The 26,948-nt window shown below is 34.6% G+C and overlaps 2 protein-coding genes across 2 annotated transcripts in view; one reads left to right on the forward strand and one right to left on the reverse strand.

Annotated features, from left to right (window-relative positions):
* The window catches only part of LOC105430541 (2-oxoglutarate and iron-dependent oxygenase domain-containing protein 3), a 43,738-nt gene that overhangs the window by 3,418 nt on the left and 13,372 nt on the right, over positions 1 to 26,948 (forward strand). The window lies entirely within an intron of this gene.
* Positions 500 to 26,314, reverse strand: LOC105430542 (dynein beta chain, ciliary). Its single transcript, XM_089077044.1, has 56 exons — positions 26,111 to 26,314; positions 25,496 to 25,770; positions 25,292 to 25,410; positions 24,738 to 25,055; positions 24,505 to 24,586; positions 24,168 to 24,359; positions 23,676 to 23,904; positions 23,279 to 23,374; positions 22,664 to 23,004; positions 22,379 to 22,535; positions 21,979 to 22,211; positions 21,531 to 21,820; positions 21,230 to 21,378; positions 20,692 to 20,937; positions 20,392 to 20,616; positions 20,030 to 20,231; positions 19,713 to 19,879; positions 19,089 to 19,501; positions 18,285 to 18,555; positions 17,742 to 18,004; positions 17,359 to 17,669; positions 16,892 to 17,007; positions 16,553 to 16,764; positions 16,219 to 16,422; positions 15,883 to 15,954; positions 15,474 to 15,689; positions 15,119 to 15,356; positions 14,796 to 14,988; positions 14,113 to 14,290; positions 13,741 to 13,869; positions 13,382 to 13,601; positions 13,130 to 13,291; positions 12,637 to 12,786; positions 12,054 to 12,215; positions 11,560 to 11,796; positions 11,122 to 11,343; positions 10,483 to 10,734; positions 10,204 to 10,330; positions 10,002 to 10,135; positions 9,466 to 9,703; positions 9,137 to 9,324; positions 8,870 to 9,039; positions 8,352 to 8,572; positions 7,874 to 8,150; positions 7,517 to 7,792; positions 6,749 to 7,154; positions 6,190 to 6,506; positions 5,918 to 6,050; positions 5,477 to 5,758; positions 5,012 to 5,218; positions 4,101 to 4,434; positions 3,821 to 3,993; positions 3,079 to 3,189; positions 2,843 to 3,016; positions 2,446 to 2,594; positions 500 to 2,184 (listed from the first exon to the last, which is right to left on the reverse strand). Exons 1-56 carry the CDS (start codon positions 26,192 to 26,194, stop codon positions 1,890 to 1,892), a joined length of 11,838 nt encoding a protein of 3,945 aa, XP_088933170.1. The 5' UTR covers positions 26,195 to 26,314; the 3' UTR covers positions 500 to 1,889.

Raw genomic sequence — 26,948 nt, forward strand, 5'->3', positions numbered from 1 at the left:
AGTAATCGCGCGCGATGTTCGATTCGTTTGGCGCGACTCAAATGTGGTTTTCTCCAAGTCTCGCGTTCACCTCGCCTTCGTCCGGCAGGGATCCCCTATAAATACCAGAAACGCGCGTTTGCCCCGAAGGCGTTTTCGGCCGAAGAGTCCGGACGGAGCAACCGTAAAGGTCGCTGGAACGCTAATTTATAGCCGACCGCCGCAATACCGGTAATCTAATTAGTTTAATGACCAAAAAATATTTCCCAAATCTTTCTTAATCCGAGACAGCGTCGATTTCGTCTGGACTCGACAAACGCGTTCAATATTCAAGTTTATCCGCGCAAATATGTGCCTCGTGAAAGTTCGGCTTCTAAACGAATGAACGGATCAAAGGGAAATACAGTTTAGCAGGATTTACGTGTCATTTCGGAGGCTCGTTGGCGATAATACTTTGCGACATGTTAGAAAAGGAAGTTTTTAACTTTAGAATATTAATCGTAATTTTATCAAGTGGTAATGCTGACGACGCATAAAACGATGCATATATTTTAAAAAATATTGCTACATGTATCAATAATGCGCACGAAGCACATTTGTCCAAAAAACTTGCCCACTACTAATGCCTATTTCTCATTAAAATTATATTTTTAATTTAATAACATTTTACATGGCATACTTGATGACAGCATATATTTTATCCGTTTTATGAAATAAACATGTTAACTTTATATCAAAGAAAAAAAAGCTGCTTAGATCTTAGATTAATAAAGATTTATACTCCGTGATGAGCCGTTTGCGGCTAAATACTTCGAAAACAGGAAGGATCTATATGAAAGATACGCATGTAAATTTCGCAGTTGTGGTTATTATAAAAAATAATTAATTGCCCGAATAAATGTCAGGTACTTATTAGGCGGAGTATACATATTGAGTGGATCGTGCTCGAAGGAGCATAGACGAGTTAAGTGTGGTTACAATGTCGCGCGACAGTAGCAGGCTTCGCTCGATCCGCACTATACTTTACCGGTTGTTTCGTTATTGTCATTTTGTCATTTAGCCGGCTCGCTCGCGCGAGTTGTTTCGCAAGGCGTTTTTTGTTCGCGTGTCCGAAATTCCGCGCACACCGCATCGTCGTCGCGAAGACCGAGCGGCACGCGAAACCAGATGCGTCATCGCGAAACGGATAATTATGTCGCAGTCGATAAAGGGTGACCACTTCCTCGAAACCTCCAATCATATTGTCGTCGTGTACCGTCGACTTGTCAAACCGACCGGCTAATATAATACCGCCATCACGAGAGCAGTACGTGTCGATGCGCGCGTAAAGAAAGCACCGGATGTACGCGAGAGTCGACGACGTCCTTCCTACTGTCGTCGACGATACGCGCTCGCCGCGTTGTCACATTTTGTCGATTCTCTCAATTGACGACGATTTCAATTCGTGACGACGTACATACACACAGCGCCGGTGTACTTCTTTTCGAGTAACGAGCGCACCTGCGAGCCGCATGTCAAGTGTTCCTTCCGTTTCCCTCCCGTGTCCGAGCCGACGTGACACATACGAGCTTCCTCTCGCGACGACGGACTCGGACGACGAAATCGTTCTACTTTGAAAGAGCGCGATTGTAAAGGGAACGCGTTACAACATCGCGTACATGCCAATCTCGTAATTAGCCGAATACGCGCGTTGTTAATTATCGCCGCTTTGACTCGCCGAAGAGGATCTGACGTAATTTGCAAAGGTTATTAACCAGAAAACCGTGGTTGCGATCGCGCGCGCGCGCGCGCGCACGTTGCCATTACTCGCCAAGAGAGGCATAAAAAAGAAACTGTTACGAGCGTGAAATCGCGTGTGAACGTGCCATCGCTCGCCTCGCGCCGCGGACACACTGAGGAGGAGAGCTCGATTAAATCTGCAAGAGAATCGCGACGCCTGCCAAGGTCCACTTGGTGGGTTTGTCGCGGGTCTTTAAGTTGAACGTCCAGACGTACGTGGGCCCACGTGTTCTGGTTCTGTAGATCGGACATTCGTATATGTTCTTCGTCTCCTGCTTGTCCTGCGTGATCGCCTTGACGAACACGACCGGCATCAGGAAGAATAGCTCCTTCAATCGAGAATCCGCGATCGTGCCGATCGCGACATCCCATCGCGCACCCTCCATGTACAAACCGTTCACGTACGCACCTTCGCGCGGCGGCGCCCTGATCAGTAAAACTCGGTATTATCGCCCGTATTGATTCCCTCGCCGTTAACCCTTTCAGAACACGCACGTTGAATTTCCTCGAGAAAATTTATTTATATCGAATTTTTCGCTAACCCGTTGATCGATGACTATTACTATTATTTTGCGAAAGCAAATTAGGATTTGTTGACGCGACCAAAGTTACAAAGTCTCTCCGAAAATTGACAAGTGTCTGTTCCGAAAGGGTTGATCTCACATCGCTACGAATCGAATTTCTTACGTAAGTTCCTCCTTCTGTTTTCTGGTTACGTCGCAATGCAGACACATTTTGTCCAAGGGCCACTCGTTTTTACGGGCGGTTTGCTGCATGATGGCGGTAAGTAACGACTGCGGATTGAAGAAACCACCCAGCCAGATCGACGACGGCAACTGCCGAAAGATGCGCACCGCGAGAAGTTGGATCGACCACAGTCGAAAGAAAAGAAATCGAGTTTTAATGCAAAGTAATTGATAAACATTTGCCAAGTCATTTTCTTCGATACTTGGAGCGTGACAAAATTTAAATTCTCTTTCCCACGCTTGAATAAAGTATACGTTGACCCAATCTAATTCTTTCCCTTTGTAGTATTTTATCTTATAATCTGCTATGCGATTCGTAACTTTTTTTCTTTACTCACATTAAAATCTATTGTCCAATTCGATAACTCGGTTATTCGATTGAGCATGTCTGCGAACCAATTTGACAATCCGAGGGTGGAAGGATAAGCGCGTTTCGTCCAAGATGGTGGTATAGTCTCCATGAACAAATGATTTTGCAAATCCTCCATGTCCGCGCTAATCGTAAGCTCGCCCTAAAATAGATCTTTACATTTATAGCATCTCTGCTTCAGAATTTTATTACGGTATTACTCACCTTTAAGCCTAGATCCAATTCTTCCAGAGATCTTTTCAGTTCTTCGCACAGCGCGTTCATATGTTCGCATTCTTGGAGAGCGACTATAACGAAAGGGGTACGATCTTCCGCCTAAAAAAAACAAGTTATCTATCCGTATTATTTATTATAAAAAATAAACTTAATATCAACGTTTTGTCATTCTATACGAATTTGAAAGTATTACTTAAATATAGAGGAAATAGAAAGAATTGAAGTTCACGCGTCTCAAGCATAGCAAATCAAGCCGAAGACATAAAATTTAATAACTGACATTTCAAAGAGACCATACGAAGAGAGTTAAAGTATTAAATATGACACTGAGATATAAAGATTCCAATAATGTAATCGGATATAACTTTTTGATAATTTTGCGATATCTCAAGTATATAATTGTTACATCAATGTGCGATCTTGTAATGATCGCTACAACCGTTATCAAACAGTACTTTATATTATATAATATTATATGTTCGCTACATTTGTTATCAAAGAGTACTTTATATTATAAGAGACATCTATATAATTTTAAATATTATATAATATTATATGTTTACTCTAATGTCTCTTATAAGAGGCTATAGCCTCCAAATTTAGTATGAAATTATTCTTATAACGATCTAGACATCCATATATATATATATATATATATATATATATATGGATATATATTCCATATATATATTCCATATATGTATACGTCCAACAATGTTCCGAAATTAACCTTGTCCATCAACTCTTGTATATTGAATCCTTCGGGAAGTTTGTCCAGTAAATCTTCTATTATAACTTTCACCTTGTCCTCTTTCGATAACACTCCGGTCGTGTCGACTGCTGTTTGCGCTTGCATCCCCCAGATTGTTTTAAACAAATGTTCTGCCGTGCTTGTAAGAAATCCTATGCAAAAAAGGTAATTTATTTGTTACAAGTCTTGTTACATTTCAACGTGAGCATCAAATCAAAGAAAGATACACCAGGAACTGATCGAACTGATTTAGAAATACCAATTTCCGCATTTGGATGAAGTCCATATAGGACGGGGCTCTCCGGCGGCAAATAATCTTCCAGATATTGATGATAGCCCGCGTAATCGGTACTAGGTGGCACTAGAAAATTTGGTGCTAGATACAATTCGCCTTCGACCAACTCTGGCTGTAGATATTCGAGGAGATATGTCCGACATAGTCTCCTGTCCCACTCATCGGTTATATGACCGCCATACATGATTTCGCCAAATAAGTAGCGTAGATCTTCCCAAGGTAGCTTAGTATTGCCCTCGAGATAATTCAATAGTACCGACACACTGATCGTCAAGTCGCCAACATTGAAGGGATATGACTGGTCAAGGATAATAAAAATATTGATAATAAAACTGTGTAAATATCTATCAAGAAGCGCCACGAAGCGTGCTTTTGTCTATAGTTTACATATATCGAGAAAGAAAAGATATCGAAATATTTAGAAGCGAATGTTAGCCTGATACCTGATGTTTTTTTTCGATATTTATTGATTATAAAAAATTTGACTGTCATGACGAAATATACATTTCTGTGAAATGTATTTGTGATATTTAAGGATTTATTTAATTCTTCTTATTCTCAATTGTAAGATGGTTTATTTGCTATATACGAATAAAAGTTTTATTTCACCGTATTCAAATAAACCTTACTTCCTATAAATAAATTTTTAAGTATCTTTTTCTCAGTGTATATAACAAACATATATACAAAACTTCCTATGTAAATTTTTTACGTGCAAACTTAAAACTTTGTATTGGTTTAAAATTCTTTTTTGATTTTCTGTACGTGCCGTGTATATAAAATTGTAAAAAAATCTTATAGGAAATTTTATAGATAAATTATAAAATGAATTTTTTTAAAACGGCAAATTGCGAATTTGTAAAATTTGGACCAACCTTATTCCATCCTTGTGCTCCAAATTTTCTGCGCTCGGCCACAGCAGCGTGATAGTAACAGAGTGCGAAGAGAATAGCTTTGAACTCGGTCTCCTTGGCGCAAGATTCCAATGTATCCTGGCTAAAGTTATCCAAGGCTTTGTGAATGTTGGCGCGCATACCCGTTGGTGGTTCGTTGGTAATTTTTATAGCCGATTCTAGTATGCTCTTTCGTTTTAATTGCATCAAAATAATATATATATAATAATAACATTCGTTAAATTTGAAGAATTGAAAGTGTTACAAGAGGGATGCCCAATGAGTAGGGCAACACAGAAATTAAAAAAATTTTAGATTAAAAAGACTTTAGATTCACATAATAATACGACGTAATAATTTGACATAATTATTTAATAAATTGTGAGTAAAAAGAGTTAAGTTTGCCCTGCTTTTTGCGGGCAGCCCTCGTCTCGAATTCGCTTTTACTTGCGGTATTATCGACTCGTGAGGGTCAGGGCTCGGTTCTGCGCTAATAAAAAGTCGATAATCTTCATGCGGCTCTTCCGAGAGTTGTTCTATCTTCTTTTCCAAATTCGGTAACCATTTTCTCACTAGATGAATGTTCTGGAGTATAACCCAGTGACCTTTGCGCGCTGAAACTTCCATCGCCTCTTCTGCAACGGGTTCTTGCCCTTGTCCTAATGATATATTGTGGAAATTTTGCGCGTCGAATGTGAAGTTAAGCTGCTTACCAAGTATTTCGACATCCTACGCGGAAATTACTCTGTTCTTAATTTTTTGTTAATTATTTTAATAAGTATTTTGACAAGTGTTTAAAATCAGATGATATTAAGTGCAATTTATAAACTCTGACTTTTCGAATATACGATAAAATTAATCTAATGTTTAGCAATATAGAAAATGTACCTTTAGAGGATCGACTCCTGGAGACAAAATGAAAAATACCGGTGTAATCGCGCATGTCTCTTCGTATGATTTTTTAAATGGCTGCATTCGAAACTGTATGAATTTTGCTCCCAATTTTTCTTCCACGAAGTATCTATGTTTTTCAAAAAAAAAAAAAAAAAAAATAAAGATCAAAAAGTTAGAAGAAAGTAAAAAAAATAAATTGAAACAAAGTCGAATATATTTATTCATGCAACGTCAATCTCATTTAAAGATTTACTTTTAGCAATTACCGTATGGCATAAACCATTCGATCTAGTCTCACGCATCTCATTATGCAAAGCTTCTGAAGGGCCGTTTTATTTTTCCAATCCTGAGGAAATTTTTCTCTCTCCGGCGTTTCTGATTCGACGAATTTTTTCCATCTTTTTGCGGCCCCATCTATATCGCGGTCTAAATTACGAAAATTTTCCATTTCACTCAAACATTTGATGCCACCCCAGCTTATGTTATTCAAAAAATCCACTGGACTCGTGAGATTTGGTAAATAAGGGAATCGCAAGAGAAAATCTATTTCGATTTGATCTATCTCTTCCATTTGCGTCAAAATCTAAAACATGATATTTATTTAACACATTATCACGTGTTATGTAGTTATTGAAAAATATTGACTTACGCCATAAAAAAATCCATTTTATTTTTACATATTTACTATTCTTTTTATGTTAAGTTTTATAAAAAAGAAATTGAAAATAAGAATTTTGTGAGCAGCTATTGTTTAAAGCGGAAATAAGCAACTGTCGCTTAAAGCTTAAAGATAAATTGGTATTTATTTATAAAATAATTGAGTACTTGAAGAGTTAACTGGCATAAAAATATAAGCTTGTCGTTCTCGAACAGGCCTCTGCTGGTGTATGTAAAAACCAAGTACGTAACGCTGTCGATCAAACTGGCGACGCGTTTACCGAGGGTGTCCCCCGGGTCCGCGAATTTAATGGCATTTTGAAAGACCGTGCTGAACGCCTTGAGAGAAAACTGGTACAGCATGTTGATCTTGTAGAGCTCGTTAAGCATGAAGTAGAGGAGGCTAGCTCTGGACGCCACCGGCCGGTAGGATTCTCGCGCCTCGTCTATCTTTGCGGCAGTCACCTTTGCCTCGATTGCCTTCGCCTCGATCTCGCTGGCGGTCTTCTTCGTAGTTTCGAGATTCTCCACGAGAGCGGCATCGCTCAAAATATCGGGACCCGCCGTCGCCAATCTCCACGACGGGAGTAATTTAATAAAAATTATTATGATTTCGAATACAAAAAAAAAAAAAATTCTTTGTTTACTTTGTCATCCACATTCATCTTTTCGCGTTAGATTAATTAAATATTAAGGTTGAATTTAGCTTCTTGATTCTCAATTTGCGGATCGCAAATCAAGGATAACTCGATTGAGCAATTAAGCGGACATCGAGAGGACGGTTAGTTGCTCTGGATTTTGATCAAAATAATATAATTTCTTGCAATGTCGAGTTCTTCATAAAACCAATTGAGGTAGTAAAAGAAATGTTAGAATTCATTTTTCTCTTAACTTTTTATCGCTGGCATGCCTTTTTATCTTTCTTTGTCTATATACCTATGCAGCACATCGTCCTCCAACACTTTCAACGTGATCTTGAACGTGTTCTGTTGGGTTGTGAGTTCGGCTTTACTCGACTCCAAATCCGGACGCTCCGCTTTCACGACGGTGCCTAATAGCTGCTCCTCCAAACCGTCTTTCGTAACCGTAAAATTGATGAGCGTAGTCTGTGCTTGCATCTCCGGCTTGTAGTGAGGATTCGCCAGTTTTGTTTGTAAGATCAGCCGAAAGCGCGAGTCATAATTCACTTCTTTGTCTCCCACTTTGATAGCCCTTTGTTAACATCACAATTTTGCAAGATCAATTCGGCAAGAAAAATTCATTATCAACAGGGAAAAAAAAATACCGATGTACCTTCCCTTCCTTATTAAAACCTGACCTAGGATTGGATCTAGAACAGCGTCGACCGTTTCCATGATACTTTCTAGCAGCACTATTCGTCCATTAGCAATAGCGTGCTCGATTTTGTCGAGATAATTCTTTTGAGTTAAGCGTAATACAATCAAGTCTTCTCCGTATTTGTTTTTAATCCATTTGATCCCTTGTAATTGCGGGTCAATCAGCAATGGCCATCTAGATGAATACGTGAATATCATGGCATTTTCTGAGGATGTTCTATCCGTGGGTAAACCTACATGTAAAGATATCTTGAATTTTTAATTAAAAACCAATTTATTTAAAAAGATTTATTTTTGATATATTTCATTTCTTTATTCGAAAAAGTTAGCACTGATATCATGATGTGATATGTATTGATCATTCTGTATATACATTAATACGATAATACTACGATAATGCTACGGTAGCGATTTTTATTAGATGCTCTTTTTACCCTCGTTATTCCACTGGGCGATTTTTGCGTCGTCAATCATTAAAGACAACAGATCTAGGTCTGGTGTGTACGGTATTGATATTTCCAGATTGTTGAAAAATGGTAACCAATATAAATTCATAAGATCCATTCTATATTTCTTTGTAAAACATCCCATATAAGATGTGAATGCCGTGACGAGCAATACGTTCCCCGATAAAGTAATTTCGGATTTCCTTAGTCTGTTTTGTCGTACGATAAATATGCTTAGAAATCCGTTTAACACGTATTATTAATATAAAACGAAAGTTGTTTTTTGCAATGAGACTAACTAAATAAAAGATTAATGAAAGTTATATTTAAATATACAAATATCAAGAGAGAGTAAATCGAATAAATTACATAATCAGAATATGAAACGGAATCGGTTATTACAGAAAAGCACGTCATAAAATTTGCATAACTAACTTGACATTCGTTCAACTCATTGTTTAATCAAATAATTTCCTTTTTTAATTTACAATTTGCGTTAAACTTACACTTGCACGGTCTCGGCCCAACGGACATTCTCAGATGCGAGGCCGTTTATCAGTCGATTCGCTAAATCTATAGCTAATGCGGTCGCATCCGCTTCATCTTGACATTTTTGTTTTGCAGCTAAAGCCTCGTTCATTTTCTCGCCTAAAATGTCTAATACCTTTTGAAGCTCCTATATACGCGCAAAAGGAAGAATTTTCACATTGATCGTTTTAAAAATTAGAAAAGGCACGAGAAACAACGGTAGTATATTGTCGAAGCGAGCTTACCGCTAAACGGCTCCTTAAAGAATTTAATTTCTCCATAGCAGTCCTCAACTCCGTGTTTGCCTGAGCGAGCGCTGCTCTCAAAGGCTTTACATTTTCGTTAATATAATGAAACACCATAATATTTTTCACCCAGCTACAAAGTCCTGCTGCCGCATGTGATTTTGAATACACAAAGTCTGGATCGAAATCTAATCACACGTACTCTTTATTTTATATATTTTTTATCAAATATATTATAATTTTCACATATGCAGAAGCTATATTTAAAACACACTTTACTTGACGCTAAATATTTACGTTAGCGTTGTCATATTTGATAATATTATTACCTTTATCGGTGATATATGGTTGAATCGCCTTAACAACTTCTGGATGTATGTTCTCTTTATCGTAATTACGCAACTCTGACAGAAATGTATCGACAGATCCCATCATTACTCTGCAAGCCTTCCAACTTCTATCTCTTGGAATTCTTCCTTGCGGTGAAAATAGAACGAGTACCGCTTGAGCGACCATAAGCACGGCTTCCGGCGGAGTGCCAAAAGACTTCAATTCGGTCAAGTTATTCTATAATAATTAAAAAAATTATTCCAATATTTTGGTTTAAAATAGAGATATTATTTATAATATGCCCTATACATTTGGCATTATATCTTCAAAATCTGTCGTCAACATTTCTGACACCGCGTATATACTTTTTCATAAAACTACATTTCCGTATCTTTTTCTTTTTTTTTTTGTTTGTATTTTTTTGTATTGATATAATAACTCTTACTTAATTTTTTCGAAAATTATGTTATGTAATTGTGTGGTCCATTTATATTTTCAATGTTTCAATTGTAATATAAATTGCAAATTTGTTAACTTTGTTCAAAGTGTCGAGTGCAGCTTCGGCCTGTTTCACCGCTGGCTCTGCGCGAGCCAAATCTTCGTCGCAACGTCTTTGTTGTTCTGATATTACTTCCTTGATTTCCGCTACTTTTTTTTCCTCCTCGGTCACTGAAATTTTGCCGAAATATTATTTCGATATTACCATTCGCCAATTTACCAATTTTCCAATATCTTACCGATAGCCGTTTCCGTCTCTGCTTTTACATTCTCCGCGCGTACTTCGACCAATATTTTATCAGCTATCTCGTTCTTTTTCTTCAATTCGACCTCTTGAACCGTCAGAATAATTTTTAACTTGTCGGCCTACTTTGCGAATAGTTTATGAAATGAATATATGAAATGATTGTAACGTAATATAATCAGAGAATATTTACAAATTAATAATGTTAGCCATATATATTCGTTTATTTCTTAATAATTTACATTCACAATCTGGTGGAAGACAAATTAGCTACCTGAATTGCGCAGGATTCAAGTTTTATCAATCCATCGGTAAGGCGCGAGATCATCGCTTCTAAGTCGTGGAATTTTTCTCTCAACAACTTGGAATATAAAGAGATCTGCTCGAGAAATGATTTTGGCGTCGTGTAGTTGTATCTTCTTTCGTTTTGCAAATATATCGCCGACACATCATTAACGCTCGTATGAACGAAAGACATGAAGAGTGACACAGGAGTATGATATTCAGCCGGTAATTCTTTTAATTCCTGATATGAAAGTAGCGTTTGATTAAACCTTTCTTAGTAAAACGTTAACATTTCACTTTGATATTATATTAAAAATAATAAATGTATAATATGAGCTATCTTGAAATTGTTTCACATATCTTGAAGTTTTTCAAGATATTTTTGTAATGATGACATTACATCTTTTTTTAAATTTAAGAAACAAATTAATTATAAAAACACAATAGTGCAATTTATTTATTAATAAAAAATATATATGTTTTATTCGAGAGATTTATATAATATAAATATTATATAAATGGACACATATAGAAAAGAGTCAATATTTAAAATTCTATTATTGTTGAGAGAGAAAAAGAGAATTTGTGTGTGTGTGTGTGTGTGTGTGTGTGTGGAGAATTGTTGTACCTCCAGAAACGTTGTCGACACGGATTCTAAAGCCTTTTGCGGCCAATCTTGAAACCAGTCGATCGCGGTGCAATTTACTATCGCGGGAAATTTTCTGGATCTTTTTCGCAGGATCGCTCCTACCGGTGAGAAGCACAGAACGCACTTCAATTGTCTTCGTACGCGGTCGATAAAGAATTTCCAGCAATTCTCTTTGGTATCAATTAATCCGGTTTGCTTAACCTAACGGGTAATCATGCGATAATCGCAAATGATTGGATGATATTTGGAAAATAATATATGAAACAAGATGAAACACAAAATAGTGAAAGTTTCTTCTCTCGTGTGATTTTAAGCATACGAGTAATATAAACACAGGTGAAACCGACTTTCGCACTTTATTTGACTTACAGATTATTCTGATAGTTAGAAAGAGAATGGTAGATACGCGTATTTTACCTCGCTGCGCACAGTGTTAATGATGTTGTCCACTTCGTCATCGGTAAATAGTTCCGTGATTTCCCCCGTCGCTAGCATATCGTTTACCACGATTAAGAACTTTTCTTCCGCGACTTGCGAGTCACTCATTAAAAAAGTAATACCGATACTTTTTATGCCTGCTTTCAGGTACAATACGGCAAAGTCAGCCTTCAGGTCATTTAAAGAGTAATCTTTGCGTAGTTGTATTTGAAATACCTGTTGCATACGCCAAAATTTGACACAAGTTTAACTTTCTAAAATTTGGAATATTTGTCGGATATATGAGATTTTCCTAAAAGTTTGCAGGGAAAAAAATCAACTGTTCTTCTTTATATTTATTGCTTTATCAATCGATTAAAATCGAAACAAATTGTTACGATTCATTCTTTTAAATATGTTTTTGGTGGACGTGAAACATTTGTAAAAGTTGAGTATTGTGACGATGTTTAATCAATAAAATTTGTTTTGCTTACCTCCAATGCGGAAACGAAAGAGGCCAGACGTGATAAAGATTGCTTGCCGCTACCACCTACACCCACCAAAAGTGCATTACCCCTCGGAGCTTCCAATATTCTGTTGATACGACACACGTGATACATAGCATCCTCGAATAATACTAAGTTCATCGCGGACACCTATATTGAAAAAATAGTATAAACTTTACAGTTACAAAGATTGATCGATACATGGAAAGAACACAGAACATTTTTTGCAAATCTATTGAAAAATTTGATCAGCTACAGATCTGAAAATAATTTTGTTGGCCCATCAAAATTATTTTGTAGAATACTTATTAAATATGATGATAATATTGCAAAAATGTTTGATCTTCTAACAATCAATTTGAACATTCGTATATAATATTTTGAAGGCCCAACAAAATCATTTTCAGATCTGTATCTAGTAAAATTTTTAGATTTGCCAGCAAAAGTGTTCTTTCCGGGTAAGCATTTATTTGTTTTATTTTGTGATAAAGAATATCATTCTATTAATTTTATCATAAATTGTAAAATTAAATATATTATTTTACATGATAACATGTGATTGAGATAATACCAATTCATTATAATTGTGTAAAGCTTCATTAAGTAATTTTACAAGCTGAGGCCAATTTTTAACGGGTGCATATTTAACTTCTCCAATTCCTTCCGCGAAATGGCAGTATATCAATGGTGCCTCCAAACTGATTTCAGTTTCGTTCATCTCCTGAGGCCGTTAATCAATCAAATAAATGATCAATGTATCAAGTAAGTATATAAGTAAATACATGAGCGATCAAAATCAGAGTAAAATAATTAAATATGATATTTGAGCTAAGAATGGAAAAATTAATAATAAGAAATAGTAAATCTTTCATGAGAAAACAAAAAACATTTACAAAAATTAAGTTTTGAAATTATATCAATCAAATCGAATATTATAGTAGACTTGCGAAATGGTTTTAGCAGATGGGAAATAAATCAAAGACTAGAATTGTGAAACAAATTCAAATTCTACTTCATTTCAGCGATCGCTTCTGCCAAGAAGCCTCTCTTTCCGTTAAACATACGGGTATATTTTTACGAAGAGCATCGAGCAATAGCCGATCGAATGTTTTCTGATCTTCAAAGTTCACCAGCTTGTCACGATATACCCGCGTCGCTTCGTGAGCATAAAGCCTGATTATGTGACTCGGAAGTGGTAAGACGTCGCCGCGGGCGAAAAGCATTCCCTGCGCGTAATGTCGGAGTAAGATTATTATTCGGAAAGTTGTACGTTGTGTCGTTAATGTGAATCGAATATTAACTCGTAGTTTTCTAACCTGGAATATATTGGTTAAGTCGCGTAAATTGAAAATATAATGAAACTTGATGACTGTTGGTAGAAAAGCTGCGGAGATTTTATCGTGAAGATATAACGCGGCGTTTATCAGAGAATCTACGAACTTTTGCACAGCTGGATTAAACTTTTGCTGCGGATCGGTTACATGCTGCTTAAGTATCTGGGTATATATCGTTAAAAGTGCCTCTCTCTGTGGGAAACTGAGCAAACATAAAAGAGACGTTACAATAAATTGCTTATATATTTCATATATGAATATATATATATATATATATATATATACATATATATATATATATATATATATACATATATAAAATTGAATAAGTAATAATTTACTTGACGGCGAACACTGCAAAGTGTCTCTGTAAACGTGGATCTATGGTGAAGCTACCCGCGGTAGGATTCATACAAGATACATATTGCGTATTATGAATTTCTTTCAAAGTTAATTTCGTTCTGTCATACCTATAGGCATTAGGTTTATTAGAATTCTCGTTTTTTTTTTATTATTATTTTTGTACATTTTGTATGTGTTTAAAAAGCAGCTATTTAAATCATTACAAATTAACAATTCAAATTTTGGTAACGAAGATTTAGCGATCCTAATGAATTATTCCGCACTAAGACCAATAATTAAATGAATAATACTTTAATAGAAATTAATTTGTTGCGCTTTGCACATTTCATTCCATATATCAAAATTATTACCAGTGATTATAATCCATGTGCTGTCTAATGAGGGTATGAGGCTGTACGGTTCCATAAGTATCCACTTCCGGCATATTCATGTCGTCTATGAAATATATTAAGAGTTTTGTGCCCGGTGGACCGTAATTACGACCTGCTTTCTTCTCCAAATGTTTCTCGAGTACTTTCTGCAACATGTCTTTTCAACGAAAATGAAACCAATGTGGTTCGTTGTTCATTAAAGTGAAAGCTACGGCGATTGTAATATGACACAATTGATACTATGTGCAAAGAGCACAACTGACATTTTATTAGAAATATAATGTTTTTATATATACGTAAATATATACATCACTACTTATTAATATCATGTGTGCGTGCGTGCGCGCGCGTGTGTGTGTCTAAATACACTGATATACAAATAAACAAAATACATTTATACATGTCTATCAAAGAATCGCGAGATGCAATATTTCTAATAAAAAAATATATTGATACTTTAAAGCTAACGCTTCAAAAGTTTTCTAATTTGTCTAATATGTTTTAAATATGATTATAAAATAATAATTATTCTAAAAATAAAATATCAAATAATTCTGTAATATTAAATTTTTCGAAGAAATCATAGAAAATTTATGAAAATTGAATATAAGATCCACTAGGGCTTTTAAAAATTATGGTTCAATTTATTTTCAGTTACTCACCTGATGTGGTATAATAATTGAAAGGAACATTTGCAATGCTATAATTATCTGGCAAACTTGTCAGTTTATCGGTCATAATGACGCTTTTTCCGGAGCCCGCTCCACCCACTAACATAACTGGAACGCGTTTTTTTATCAACAAATCCATGAAAAAACGCAAGCGCACTGTTTCTCCAGTTGGCACTAAAGCGGCCTTCATTAATACATTATGCATTACTATTGTATACATATACTTAATACACAGAGAATATTTTTTCTCCTATTTCTACTCGTGGAATTTTATGTGTTTGTTTTGAAATAAACTAAGGAAATTTGAAAAGAACCTGAAGTGGGAGATCTGAATCCAATTCAAACGAGACTACTTTTTCGGTCCAAAGTACTAATTTTTTTGTCTCTGATTCTATGAAATAATTAAACACATTCCCGCTTGATGGAAATTTGATGGTTTTAAATTCATTTTGCCACCACTTGCTGAATTCGTTTCGCCAATCTATCAACTGATCTCGAAACATCGCGGAACCAAACGCCCAAATGCAAGCGAATGCAAAATACAATTCGTACCTAAAATATAAATGTAACAACATTAGTAGACATATATCTGTTACTATTAGTCGTAGTGAAAGATTGTGGAAAATGTTAGAATAAAGAATTTTATTTGTTGATTCATTTGTTGGCTACCATTCCTTTGGACAATCTGGCGGCACGTTTTCTTTAATCAAAAAGCAATCGAGTAAGTGACAAAGCATTTCTAGGTGACATATTTCTGGTAAAGGAGTAATCTTTTTGAATTTTGACTTTGTTATTTCCAATAAAGATGGAATATATTTCTCAAAGAGAATGAACAAGTTAGCACGTTCCGCATGATCTCTCGTTTCTATCCAGCTTGTTATAAATCTGAAGACAAATTCTCAATTCAAAATTAAAAAAAAAAACAATCGATATTTATTAAACATAAATGAATCAAATTAAATTAAAAGTTGCGTGAGTCAAAATTTTGTTCAAAGTTTTATTATAGTCACGACTTTGTTCTCTAATTTTAATTTAAAACATCTTTTATCATTAGTATATAAGAGTATTTGTTGCTTACGGGCTCCAACCTAAGTCTTGTGGATTGATATATAAAATTCCCGCTCTAGACACTGTCGCTGGCGTAGCTGTTCTGAAATAAAAACACAAATATCGATGCATAAGCAATATTACTCTCATCTTACGACAAATTAAACTTTTTGCCATAAAATCCACATTTTATTTCAATATTTTTTTATTAGCACAAAACAAAACTCATGTTAATTTTTGCATTTTATTCAATCTTGTCTTTAAAATAAATCGAGCAATTTTAATTCGTTCTTTTGAAAAAAACTTTCATGAGATAATAATGAGAAATCGTGAATAGTCAGTCGCTGATTGTCAGTTAAGAGACTACCTTAGATTCGAAATTTCGAAAAGGAGGCGCATGTGTTTCGTTAACGGGATTCTTTCGTTGCTCGCCAATGTTAGAACCTTGTTATCGTCCATGACGGTATTCAGAGATTCGATCCACATCGGATCGATGTCACCATCGAACACCATCCACTTTGGGCTGTCGCTAACCATATTGGCTTGCTCCCTCATTATCACGGAGAACAACCTGCAAAAGCGGCAAATAAGACTAGAAAGAAAGTCGTGGCGAGAGCCTATTACGGAGCGCGGGCTAATGTGAGCGCGTAGCGCGTTTGATCGCGCGCTGAAAATTGACGGGTGCGTGCTGTTCTTCCAACCCGTCTTTCCATTCCCTCGTTGCCGGATTAATGACACCAAATAACTCGTCGTTGGTCACCACCTTTGGGTTCAGATCGTTGTAGTGCGGTTTGCGCTTTTGATTCGAGTACGTTCGGTTGAGCGTTTTCCAGACTTCGGTCTTACCGGTTCCAGCGAGGCCAACGATAAAGACCGAGTGTCGAACGTGAAGCAACTCCTCCAATTGTACTACCTGAAGCGAATCGATGAGGAAATTCTCTCTCTCTCTCTCTCTCTCTCTCTCTCTCTCTTTCTCTCTCTCTCGCTCCTCTTGTCAATTAAGCATTCAAGGTGAACATTTAAGATGTGATATGATATACCTTTAGTATAAATCCATCTTCTGGTTGCAGCTTTAAATCAAGAGCTGCAGTTTTGACCATTGTTTCAAAATCAAAGTCTCTCTTTCGCGGTACGTCCAATGCGGGAAATAAATCTCCTGAATAATAAAATGAATATTTTAAAAGTCACATTAATGTATCTCCAAAATTTGCCATTTGCCGTTTTAAAATTTATCGCGTTATTTTTTTAATTATACATTTCTTATTTATTTAATGTTAAACTTTATAAATACATTGAGAAAATGAGATGATTCTTAGATAACAAAATGAAAAATGAAGAGAGAAACGTCTCGTCGATAAGTTTTTGCCATTCTTTAATAACCAGCGAAATTTGCTGTGACAGCTTAAAATATGATGCGCTAATAAACTTTTTTCTCCGTGTCATTTTTTTTTTTTTTTTTAACGTATTCTCGTATACGCAATTTTAGTAACATTAATCTACCTCTCACCTATTAATCCCATGAACACGGGCACATCGTCAGTCACGACTTTTGGCATGTTAAAATCCCTTAGCGCTCTCATTAGCACTTGCTCCTCCGGCCTTTGCCTATCATCACGTTTCAGCTTTCCAGCGACGACCAAAACGGACTTGATGGCTCTCAAACCCCAGTCGTAGTGGTCTTGCTTGGATAAAAGCTCTCGGCATAGCATATATAGGGTAATAAACTTCCTCGCCAGTAATTTCGCTTCTTGGAAGCCCTCGGCCACTAACATAATCTCGCAAATTAGTTCAAAATCGGGCACTACCATAGCGCAGGGCCTGTTGATTTATTCCTGATTATTTGCGATATGCGATATTAGCCTATTAATTATCCATACGGATTGTTTGTACCGAAATAGCGTTTTCAAGTTTTCGGGTAATTCCGTTCTACCGGCGTAACCAGGATTCATTGTTATAAATATGCCAACTGTGTCCACGATATTAAGCTCCTCCCCGAAGAATAAAAACTTCTTCTTCCGGTTTCTAACTCCGTCCAAAACACTTTTCACCTGCACTGCCACGACCGACAGTACCTCGACGGAAATCCTATTGAACTCGTCGAAACAACCCCACGCTCCAGTTTGCGCTAATCCTTTGTATATGTTGCCACACGACTACAAGTATTTCGAGAGAGAAACGAATAAATTTGTAAATTTTATCTTCTACGCTCGAGTAGAGAATGTGTCATGTAACGTAAAAATGTTGAAAATTTTGCGAGAAAATAATTTTGAAAGATTATGTCACTTTACACGATAAGATCGGTCAAAAAATGGAACTTTTTATTTCACAAGACAAAATCCACGTTCATCTCACGTCCAAGAAATGTTATACGAGAAACGGAAAGAGAAAAAGAAAAGGGAAGAAATGAAAAGAGGAGAGAGGAGAGGAATGTACTTTATAATCCATTTGTTCGGAACAGTTGAAGACATAAACCATTTGTCCAAGGGCTTTACCGAGGTCCTTGGTCGTCTCGGTTTTCCCTGTCCCCGCAGGCCCAGCCGGTGCTCCGCCCATTATCAGATGCAACGATTGCGTCAACGTAATGTAGCATCTGTCCGTCAACGGCGTAATTACCAGCCGTGGCACGTTACCCAGGTACTCGTAAGCGTATATGAAACTCGCGTCGCAAATGTTGGCGAAGCAATCTTCTGATTTGTCGTCCCACCTACGAGGCAAAACAATCTCTTTCAATTCTCTTTTTTTCCCGCACCTGCGCGAGAAGATTAGTGTCTACGGCATCGAGACAGAAATGAAATATTGGAACGGAAATTCAATAGAGCTGTATTACTGATTATTCTATTTTCCTGATCGTACAATCCGATTTATCCGATCGATATATCTGATGCCGGTGCTTCGCTATTTACAAATTTTACATGTACATTTTTTTAAGCTATAATTGGAGAAAGAATTCCTTATAAAATATCATAATTTTATTAATATAGATTCTATATTTTATATATATATATATATATATTATATAAAAAAAATGTCTATTTAGCAAAAATGTGTATTTTAGTGACATTATATATATATATATATAAATATAATGTCATTAAAATACACATTTTTGATAAATAGATATTTTTTTTACAATATGACACACACACACACACACACACACACACACACACACCATGCGCTTTCTGCTATTGCTTTTTTAAACATAATAAAAAGATTTCACCAGTTGTTTAAAATCACCTGTGTTTTAATTGCGACTGCCACGCAAAATTAGAGACGTTTTCTGCTTTGGTTAATATTAATTTTCCAACAATGTCACGCGCGTGCACATCGATCGTACAAATGGTCATGATCTTTTGCCGATCATTCTCGTTCAACTCGCCACGTAATATTGCAATCAGAATGTTGAGTTGACTTATTTGTTTTTTCTGATAATCTTTGAGCGCATTCTCAAATCCTTCTTCAAGTCTCGCGAATGCCATATTCACCTCGGTGGTCCACCAGATTTGCGTACCGCATAGAGCTGGCTGTGCCTCATAATCTAGAATCCAAAGGTCTCGAGGCTTCTCATCGTACGAAGCTACAGCTTGACCAAAACGATGTCTTACGCTTTTTTTCATTGCTTCTGTGACCCGATTCAGCCAGATCTCAACCTGTGGATCAAGCGTTTATGTCAATTACATAACATACAGGGATTATCGAATATTCAGAGTGACATAACAGTTTATCATGAAATTTATATAAGAAAAATATATCAAACATTTATTATTATTATTAACAATAAATTTTTCTATATACTCTATAATTTTTACTATTTTATATATATATAAAATTAAAATTATTTTTTTGGAATTAGCTCAATACTTTTCCCGTGCAATCGCATGTCCCATGCATGGCCATTTTCTCGCCATCTTTCGCTATCATCCCGTTGGCATGTTTCGTTGGTTTTTCTTCTTCGATTTTCCACTGGAGTTTTGCCAGCGAATCGTACAATTTGGATAAATGCTTGCATACCAATTCGGGATTATTTGCTGTTGCAATAAGATGTATGAAAAATATTTTCGCAAGATAAACGTTAAATATAAAATTGAGAGAGAGAGAGAGAGAGAGAGAGAGAGAGAGAGAGAGAGAGAGAGAGAGAGAGAGAAAGGAGGGGGGGAAAGAAAAGATTTTTTTTTCACCATTGCTTAAAATGTCCAATAAATCTGCGGACGAAATGAAATAGAAACGTGGATATGCTAATCTTTTTGTATCCAGATAATCGGCTAGTGCTTTCTCGCAGATATTCAATTGTCTTTCCAATTCTTCTAATCGGTCGAAAAGTTTCGGCTTATTCGTCGATTTTATTATATTCAGATTGCTTAACATTTCCTTTAACAAATCCTGGATAAGAAAATGAATCCGAAAATATTAGTAATTAGTAATCATTAGATTGTATGAATTATTATCTTGTGGAAAGTTATTCTAAATTATCGATTTTTAATACAATTTTTTACTGTAATAAATGATTGCTATTGCAGAATTAAAAAAAATTTAGATTAACTTTAAAGTCCTTGTCTATTTTTTCAAAACGCTTTGATTCTTCTGGCAATTGGCTCCTTATATCCTCCGATCCGATAAAAATACTTTCCAGATGCATCCAAGCTCGTTGAACTTGAAACCAAGCATTGATCGCGGCGTCCGCATTGTTAAGCTTCTGTTGCCAATCCATCACTTCATCGAGGAAGTAGGCAATGTATTTAGAGTCCAACATGCTTTGCAATTGCACCTGCGATAGCAATCTTTCATGTCATTATTCAATTCTCTTTAGAATTAAATGAAGAAATATGAATAGTGCATATACCTGATTTTCTTCCAACATTTCGATTGTTTCTTCCTTTATACTTAAAACACTGAGTTTAGTACGCTCATGCGTTTCTTTACCGAACTCAAGAATATCCCATGTATTGTGCAATTCTTTAAGAATTTTTTCCATACTCATTTCTTTAACCGCTTTGTCCACTGTATCCTTAACTTCTTCCTCAAACTTGTGAAGTTCTAATTTCAATAAATCTTCCAAAGTGGTTTTATCGTCCATAGTGAATTTTACCTGTGATATCAATTAAAACTGCTATTGTTTAAATTGGAAATATTATCTACTTTCTATCATTGTAACTAAATTTTGCCATATATATATATATATATATATATATATATATATATATATATTTTTATTTGGCATTTACAGCAGTTATAATTTGTGTTGTGTATCTATTAAATAAAACATTTTATATTTTTAACTGATTTTTTATATAAAAATTTTCTTGGTATTTAATAAATGAGACGAGCATTTTAAAGAATTGTCATTGAAAATAATATTATTTGCAATATTATTTACATACCCGAGTTTTAGCCATAAGTTCTTGCCAATGTCTGTCCTTGATGGCAGGATTTTGTAATTCCGAAACTGATCTTAATGATGATATCATATTTTTCACTTGTTCTTCTATGCGAGAATACAAATCCCAGGCTCGTATCTCTTTGTCTAATTCTAAAATAGTATGAAATTCTTTTTATAAATTTTGTACAATATATTTGACAAATATGTGTATTTAAATTCTAACATGATATAATTGACATCTTGATTTTGAGGATTTAAAAATTCATTATAGCAAATGTATTAGTCGTTAATGCAAAACTTACGTCTCAATTCCGAAATCAACTTTTTACATTCAAGTTCCATTCCTTCAACGTCTATCTTTTTCCAGACTGTCGTTTTCCATTCATCTAGATTCGATGTAATGATGTTAATATAATCCCAAAGATTCTTTAGAAGTCTCAATTCTCTTCTAGCAAGTTTGATTTGTTTAAATTCTGGTACTTGTTGTTCGAATATATTTGCTTGATCGTGCAATGCCTTTAATTCTTCTTCAAATTCTAAGACTTCTTTATTTATTTTATCTAATTTTTCGTATATGTTTGTACAATCGAAACTGTTGATCGATTATAATTAATTATCGAAATAAATATTATTTAACAGATAAAAAATTGAAAATCCATATAGACAAATTTAAATGTTTATTCTAAAGGAAATATGATTTTTAATAATTTTATTCCTTTTACTTAAACAACATTTTTGCAAATACGTTACCCAAATACAATGTTTTCGCGGAATTGCGCCAAGTATTGTTGTTGTCTAAAATCATAATAATTGAGACGTTTTTTCAACAAATCAATTTGTCGTGCCATTAAAGGATTCACAAACTGTTTCACTTGCGCTGCCCATTTTTTGACTATTGCCCATTGCTCTGGCAATTCTGTCAACCAATTATATGTCTCTTCGTTAAATGTCACTTCGTATTGTTTAAGAAGCTCTATAATTGCCTATGATCGAATAAAATAATTGTTACCGTTACGTTTTGTATTATATAAATTTTTACAAGTTATATATAAATATGCAGTTTAAAATTGAATTTCTATAATATTAAAAAAAAGAAAAGAGAAGTCCTCTCTCTCTCTCTCTCTCTCTCTCTCTCTCTCTTATTCTCTACCTTAATAGGTTCCCACATGTCGTCAATTTGATATTGTCGATCTCGCACCTCTTTTAGATAATATATAGTGTTCAACAAATCCTCATAATCATCTGGTGCAATTGGTTGGGTAAATTTTTTTAAAGCTTTTGTCAAAAAGTCACTAAGATTTCTGAGTCTATAATATGTAAATCAAAATCGAATATCAATGAAAATTATTCACATACGAAATGAATTAATTGATAAGATTAAAAAAAAATATAAAATACGCGTAATTATATAGGTATGTATACAACAATTATGTACTCGGTATTGACATGATCAACCAAATGTGTTTTGAATAAATTAGTCCACTTGCAAATTGTATTCAGTAACGCTTGCTTAAAGGCTCTCAAGTCTAATCGTAACCAACGTAAGAAAACCTTTTCATTTTCAAACCCATCGCATTTTTTGTAAAGATCCATAAAGTAATCAATCTCTCTTTTAAAATCGGCCAATTCTGGCTTCCTTTCTTTCAGATGTTCCGATAAATTCTCTTGCGTCACCATAGCCTTTTCTTCATCCGTGAGTGTGCGACCAAAACGTAAAAATAAATTCAAATAGTCTTGTCTACCGTCGAGCCATAACCAGGAAAATGGTTCGAAAATCTGAAATTTGTGGTTTATTGGTGGTTTCTGCATTTTCTTTTAGGTAGATAGTTTTACAATGTCAGAAAAATGATTACTCTATTGTAATATTCTTTTTTTTATGTTTGCTTACTTGTATTTTTCTATTAAAATAATGAAAGTTCTCTTATATGTACATAAATTTTATTAAGATATCGTAGATAGGTAGATAGATATATGATAAATAAAACATATTTACGACCAACGTTTATGATTAAAAGTAAGATAATGCCATAAAGTTGCTTGAAGATCTTACGACAATATATTCTTGTGCTTGCACTAAACCTAGTTTGATCCGGTTACACGTTTCTTCGAGCATGAAAATGATATTATCTTCTTCTGCTAAATCGACCTTAAAACGTTGTATTACGATTAATGATGGAATAATCAAGTTGCAATATCATGTATATAGTGAACTCAAAAAAAGAAGGCAAGACTTGTTATTAAGGTAAAATTCACTTGAAATTCGCTAAAAATTCAGGTTTTGCTATCTATTTGCATTTTTGCGATACAACTTGCTATCTAAATCTTTTTTGTAATTAATCATTTTGATATAAGTACGAAGAAATTGTTTCATTTTTTAACATGCAATATATGATCGTATGTTATAATAAATGCGCCTGTTATTGAACACCCTGTATACAATAACGTACTCCGTAGTGCTCTCGTTCCGCTGCAAAGTCAGGATTTACGCGTGGTATTAAAGTACCCATCCTCATGATGTCAAGCAATAAACTCTCGTAAAATGTATAAAAGCCCTCGGGATCGTCCGGATCTACCGCGGGACGAAAGACAATATGGGATACATCGAGCGATAGATGAATCTCGAAAAGAGGTGACACGTTACTTTCCGGATCAGTTTCATCAAGTAAATAACATATGCTGTAACATATAGATATATATATATATATATATATATATATATATATATACATATATCACGTGAATAAAATTTTCCTATTAATTAATTTTTGTTCTTCAATTTTTACACATTAATCTCTAACATTTTTAAGAAAAGAATTTAATATAGAAAAAATATTTTTGATTAGATATCGCCGACACAAATAAACATGCCGAAATACTAATAATTGATATTAAACAAATAAAGTATTAACTTTACATAAATATTTTATGAAATGCAAAACCTGGTAGATGCGGCCTGGATCAAAGCTTTCGATATTAGGTCATCGATGTAAGCGAGATATGGCTTCCATTTTATCATATTCCTAGCAATTTCCTCATCCGTTAATGTTATTACGAATGTCGCTATTGTTTGTTCGTCTTTACCCTTCTCATCTTCAACATCGCCATATGCCATTTCTTTCTCTTCACCAATTCTAATAACGATAAAAAAGCATTTTATAACAAATGCAAAATTTTGAAGGTTTTTATACTTAACATTTTTATTTACGATTAAGGCCGCAACGGCAAATTACAAAGGCAAATTATGCATTCTAATGTTGACATAAGATTGGTTCACACCTCAATCTGTCTGGTAGAGTTCGTAAGTCTTCTACGTCGTCTGTTCTTCCTTCGAATTCTCCAATTTCTCCTTCTTTTGCATCTATTTTCACCATATATATATATATATATATATGTGTGTGTGTGTGTGTGTGTGTTACATACCATAATTTTATATAAATCTTGAAATTTTCAAGCACGTACATAAGAAAAAAATCAGAATACTTTGGGAACAAGAGTTGAATAAGAATTACTTTTATCCAAGTCGAACTCGTCTTTCTCGTACAATGAATCGGGCAGCAAATCGAAGAAAAGTTTGTAATTTTCATCCAAGACTCTATTTATTTCTTTACTGGCGTATTTAATCTGGTTGTATCTCTTTTGGAAATTCTCGTCGCGTTCACCCACGGCAAGCAAATTCTCATCTTTTGAATCTTTGCGCTCTAATATCGGCGACATTGCCCACGAATAAATCATTCGCAATAATGTTGCGATATTCTTTTGGGCGCGAAAGATTCGTAAGTATAACTTTCGCACTGGATCCAGCAAATTACTAATGTACTCCGGTACTTCTGTGAAACAAATTATCAATTGATGTAGCAGAAGGAAAAAGAAGTTGATTTTATTTAACTATATCATTAATTATCGCTGTGAAATAAAATAAACAATTATCTAATAATATCTATGAATGTTGTGTAAACAATTTCAAATTAAGACTTTAAATCTTTATTATTCTCAGTTTATTATTAGCATTGATATAATATCTAAATGTTTTCATCTAACAGCATACGCTTTAGCATAATTATACCTGGCGAATTCCAATTATATATTTTTTGACCAATATCAATTAGTTTGTCCACTTTTTCGATTTCATGCTTCACTATTTCGTACTCCACAGGTAAACTGAAATTCTTTATCCAATTGTACCTTGTTTGAGCAAACACGTAGGAATTAAAAAAAGAATATTTGTATATCGGCTAATTGCTAATTGCTAATGACTATTTATACTCACCATTGTACGAGTAAACTGAGATTGTAAGTACTGTCAAAAAAATATTGCGTTCTGTAATATAATTGAATCGCTTCTGCTGGCAAATCCGTTCTCTTCATAATGATCATAAAACGAGTTTCTCGCAGGAGAGCGGTCAATTCCGGATCGAAGTTTAAACCGAGTAAATTGTTTTCATCTATTGTTAATAAACTTTTCGACAGATGAACATTGCTTATATTGACTACTTTATTAGCCCAGTCCGTAAATATTTTGTGTTCCATTGCATCTATGAGGGACTTATGAAAATACAATATGCTTTTATTAATAAATTCAAAGATCGGACGAGTATATTAAACATTATAATTGTTTCAATATTCATTCTCTGATAAACTTTTTGAACGAATAATATCATGCTAATAAGTAAATAAACATATAAATTATCACAAGAAAATGACAATTGATACAATTGTTATTTAATATTTATTTTTATTTAAAATTAATATAAGTATAATTAGATATATTATATTGAATAAATGTTTACATAGGTATAAATAAAAATATTAAAGTATGGCTAAACAAAGCGATGATAAAATTTAATGTATCCCTAACCGTGTCTAGGGTTTTATGAAGGTTTACCTGCATTTGCTCGTACTTTGGTTTTGTTTCACGTGCTATCTTGAGATTTATCAAAGGATGATCGACCAATTTCTCACATTCCATCGGATAGTCTATTCGTTTTCGCAATTGTGTTAACGTACATAATGCGCCAGCGACATGTGGGAAATACTGATCGGTTTCAATCCATTCATCCTCCTTGTAATCTTTGAAAGTGCTGTCGAATATGACCTGGAAAAAGTAAGTGGAATCTGCTTAAGGCTCATCAACTATCATTACAGCTATATTACGTCTATTAAATATATAATATTGTGTCATACTTTAATATCGTCAAAATGACTATGGATTCTTTGAAGCAATTTCTCATAATTGTGCCACAATTGTGCCATAATGATTGGCCGATTGGCCATTGACCCTAGGATCCATATCAGTTTAAACATAGTTTCAGTATTATGACATTCGGAAAATGCTTGATCAAATATATTCGCCAGCTCTCTGTCAAACTCTTCCACCTATGGTAAATGACCCGATAAATTTTTTTTTGTACATTGTAGTTTTAATCTTATGTCGTATAAAAAAATAATATATAAAATAATACATAAATAATTTCGCAGCATTCTATAATTACGCAATTACCTTTGCTAAAAACGAAACAACATGTTCGGTGAATTGTATCTCTTCTGGCATTAGAATATCGTATTCCAATTCAGCAAATTCATTATAGATTTTAATAAATCTTTCATGAATATTATAAATCTTTGAACACAACGTTTTCTTTCTTAAATTCGCAAATTCTATCTTTTCTAGTTTGAAATATTCTTGAGCTGTATCAAATAATGTCTGACAAATAATATGAAAT

This window comes from Pogonomyrmex barbatus, unplaced genomic scaffold (genome assembly GCF_055798465.1).
Source record: "Pogonomyrmex barbatus isolate J1 unplaced genomic scaffold, ASM5579846v1 scaffold2, whole genome shotgun sequence".
NCBI classification, from domain to species: Eukaryota; Metazoa; Arthropoda; class Insecta; order Hymenoptera; family Formicidae; genus Pogonomyrmex; species Pogonomyrmex barbatus.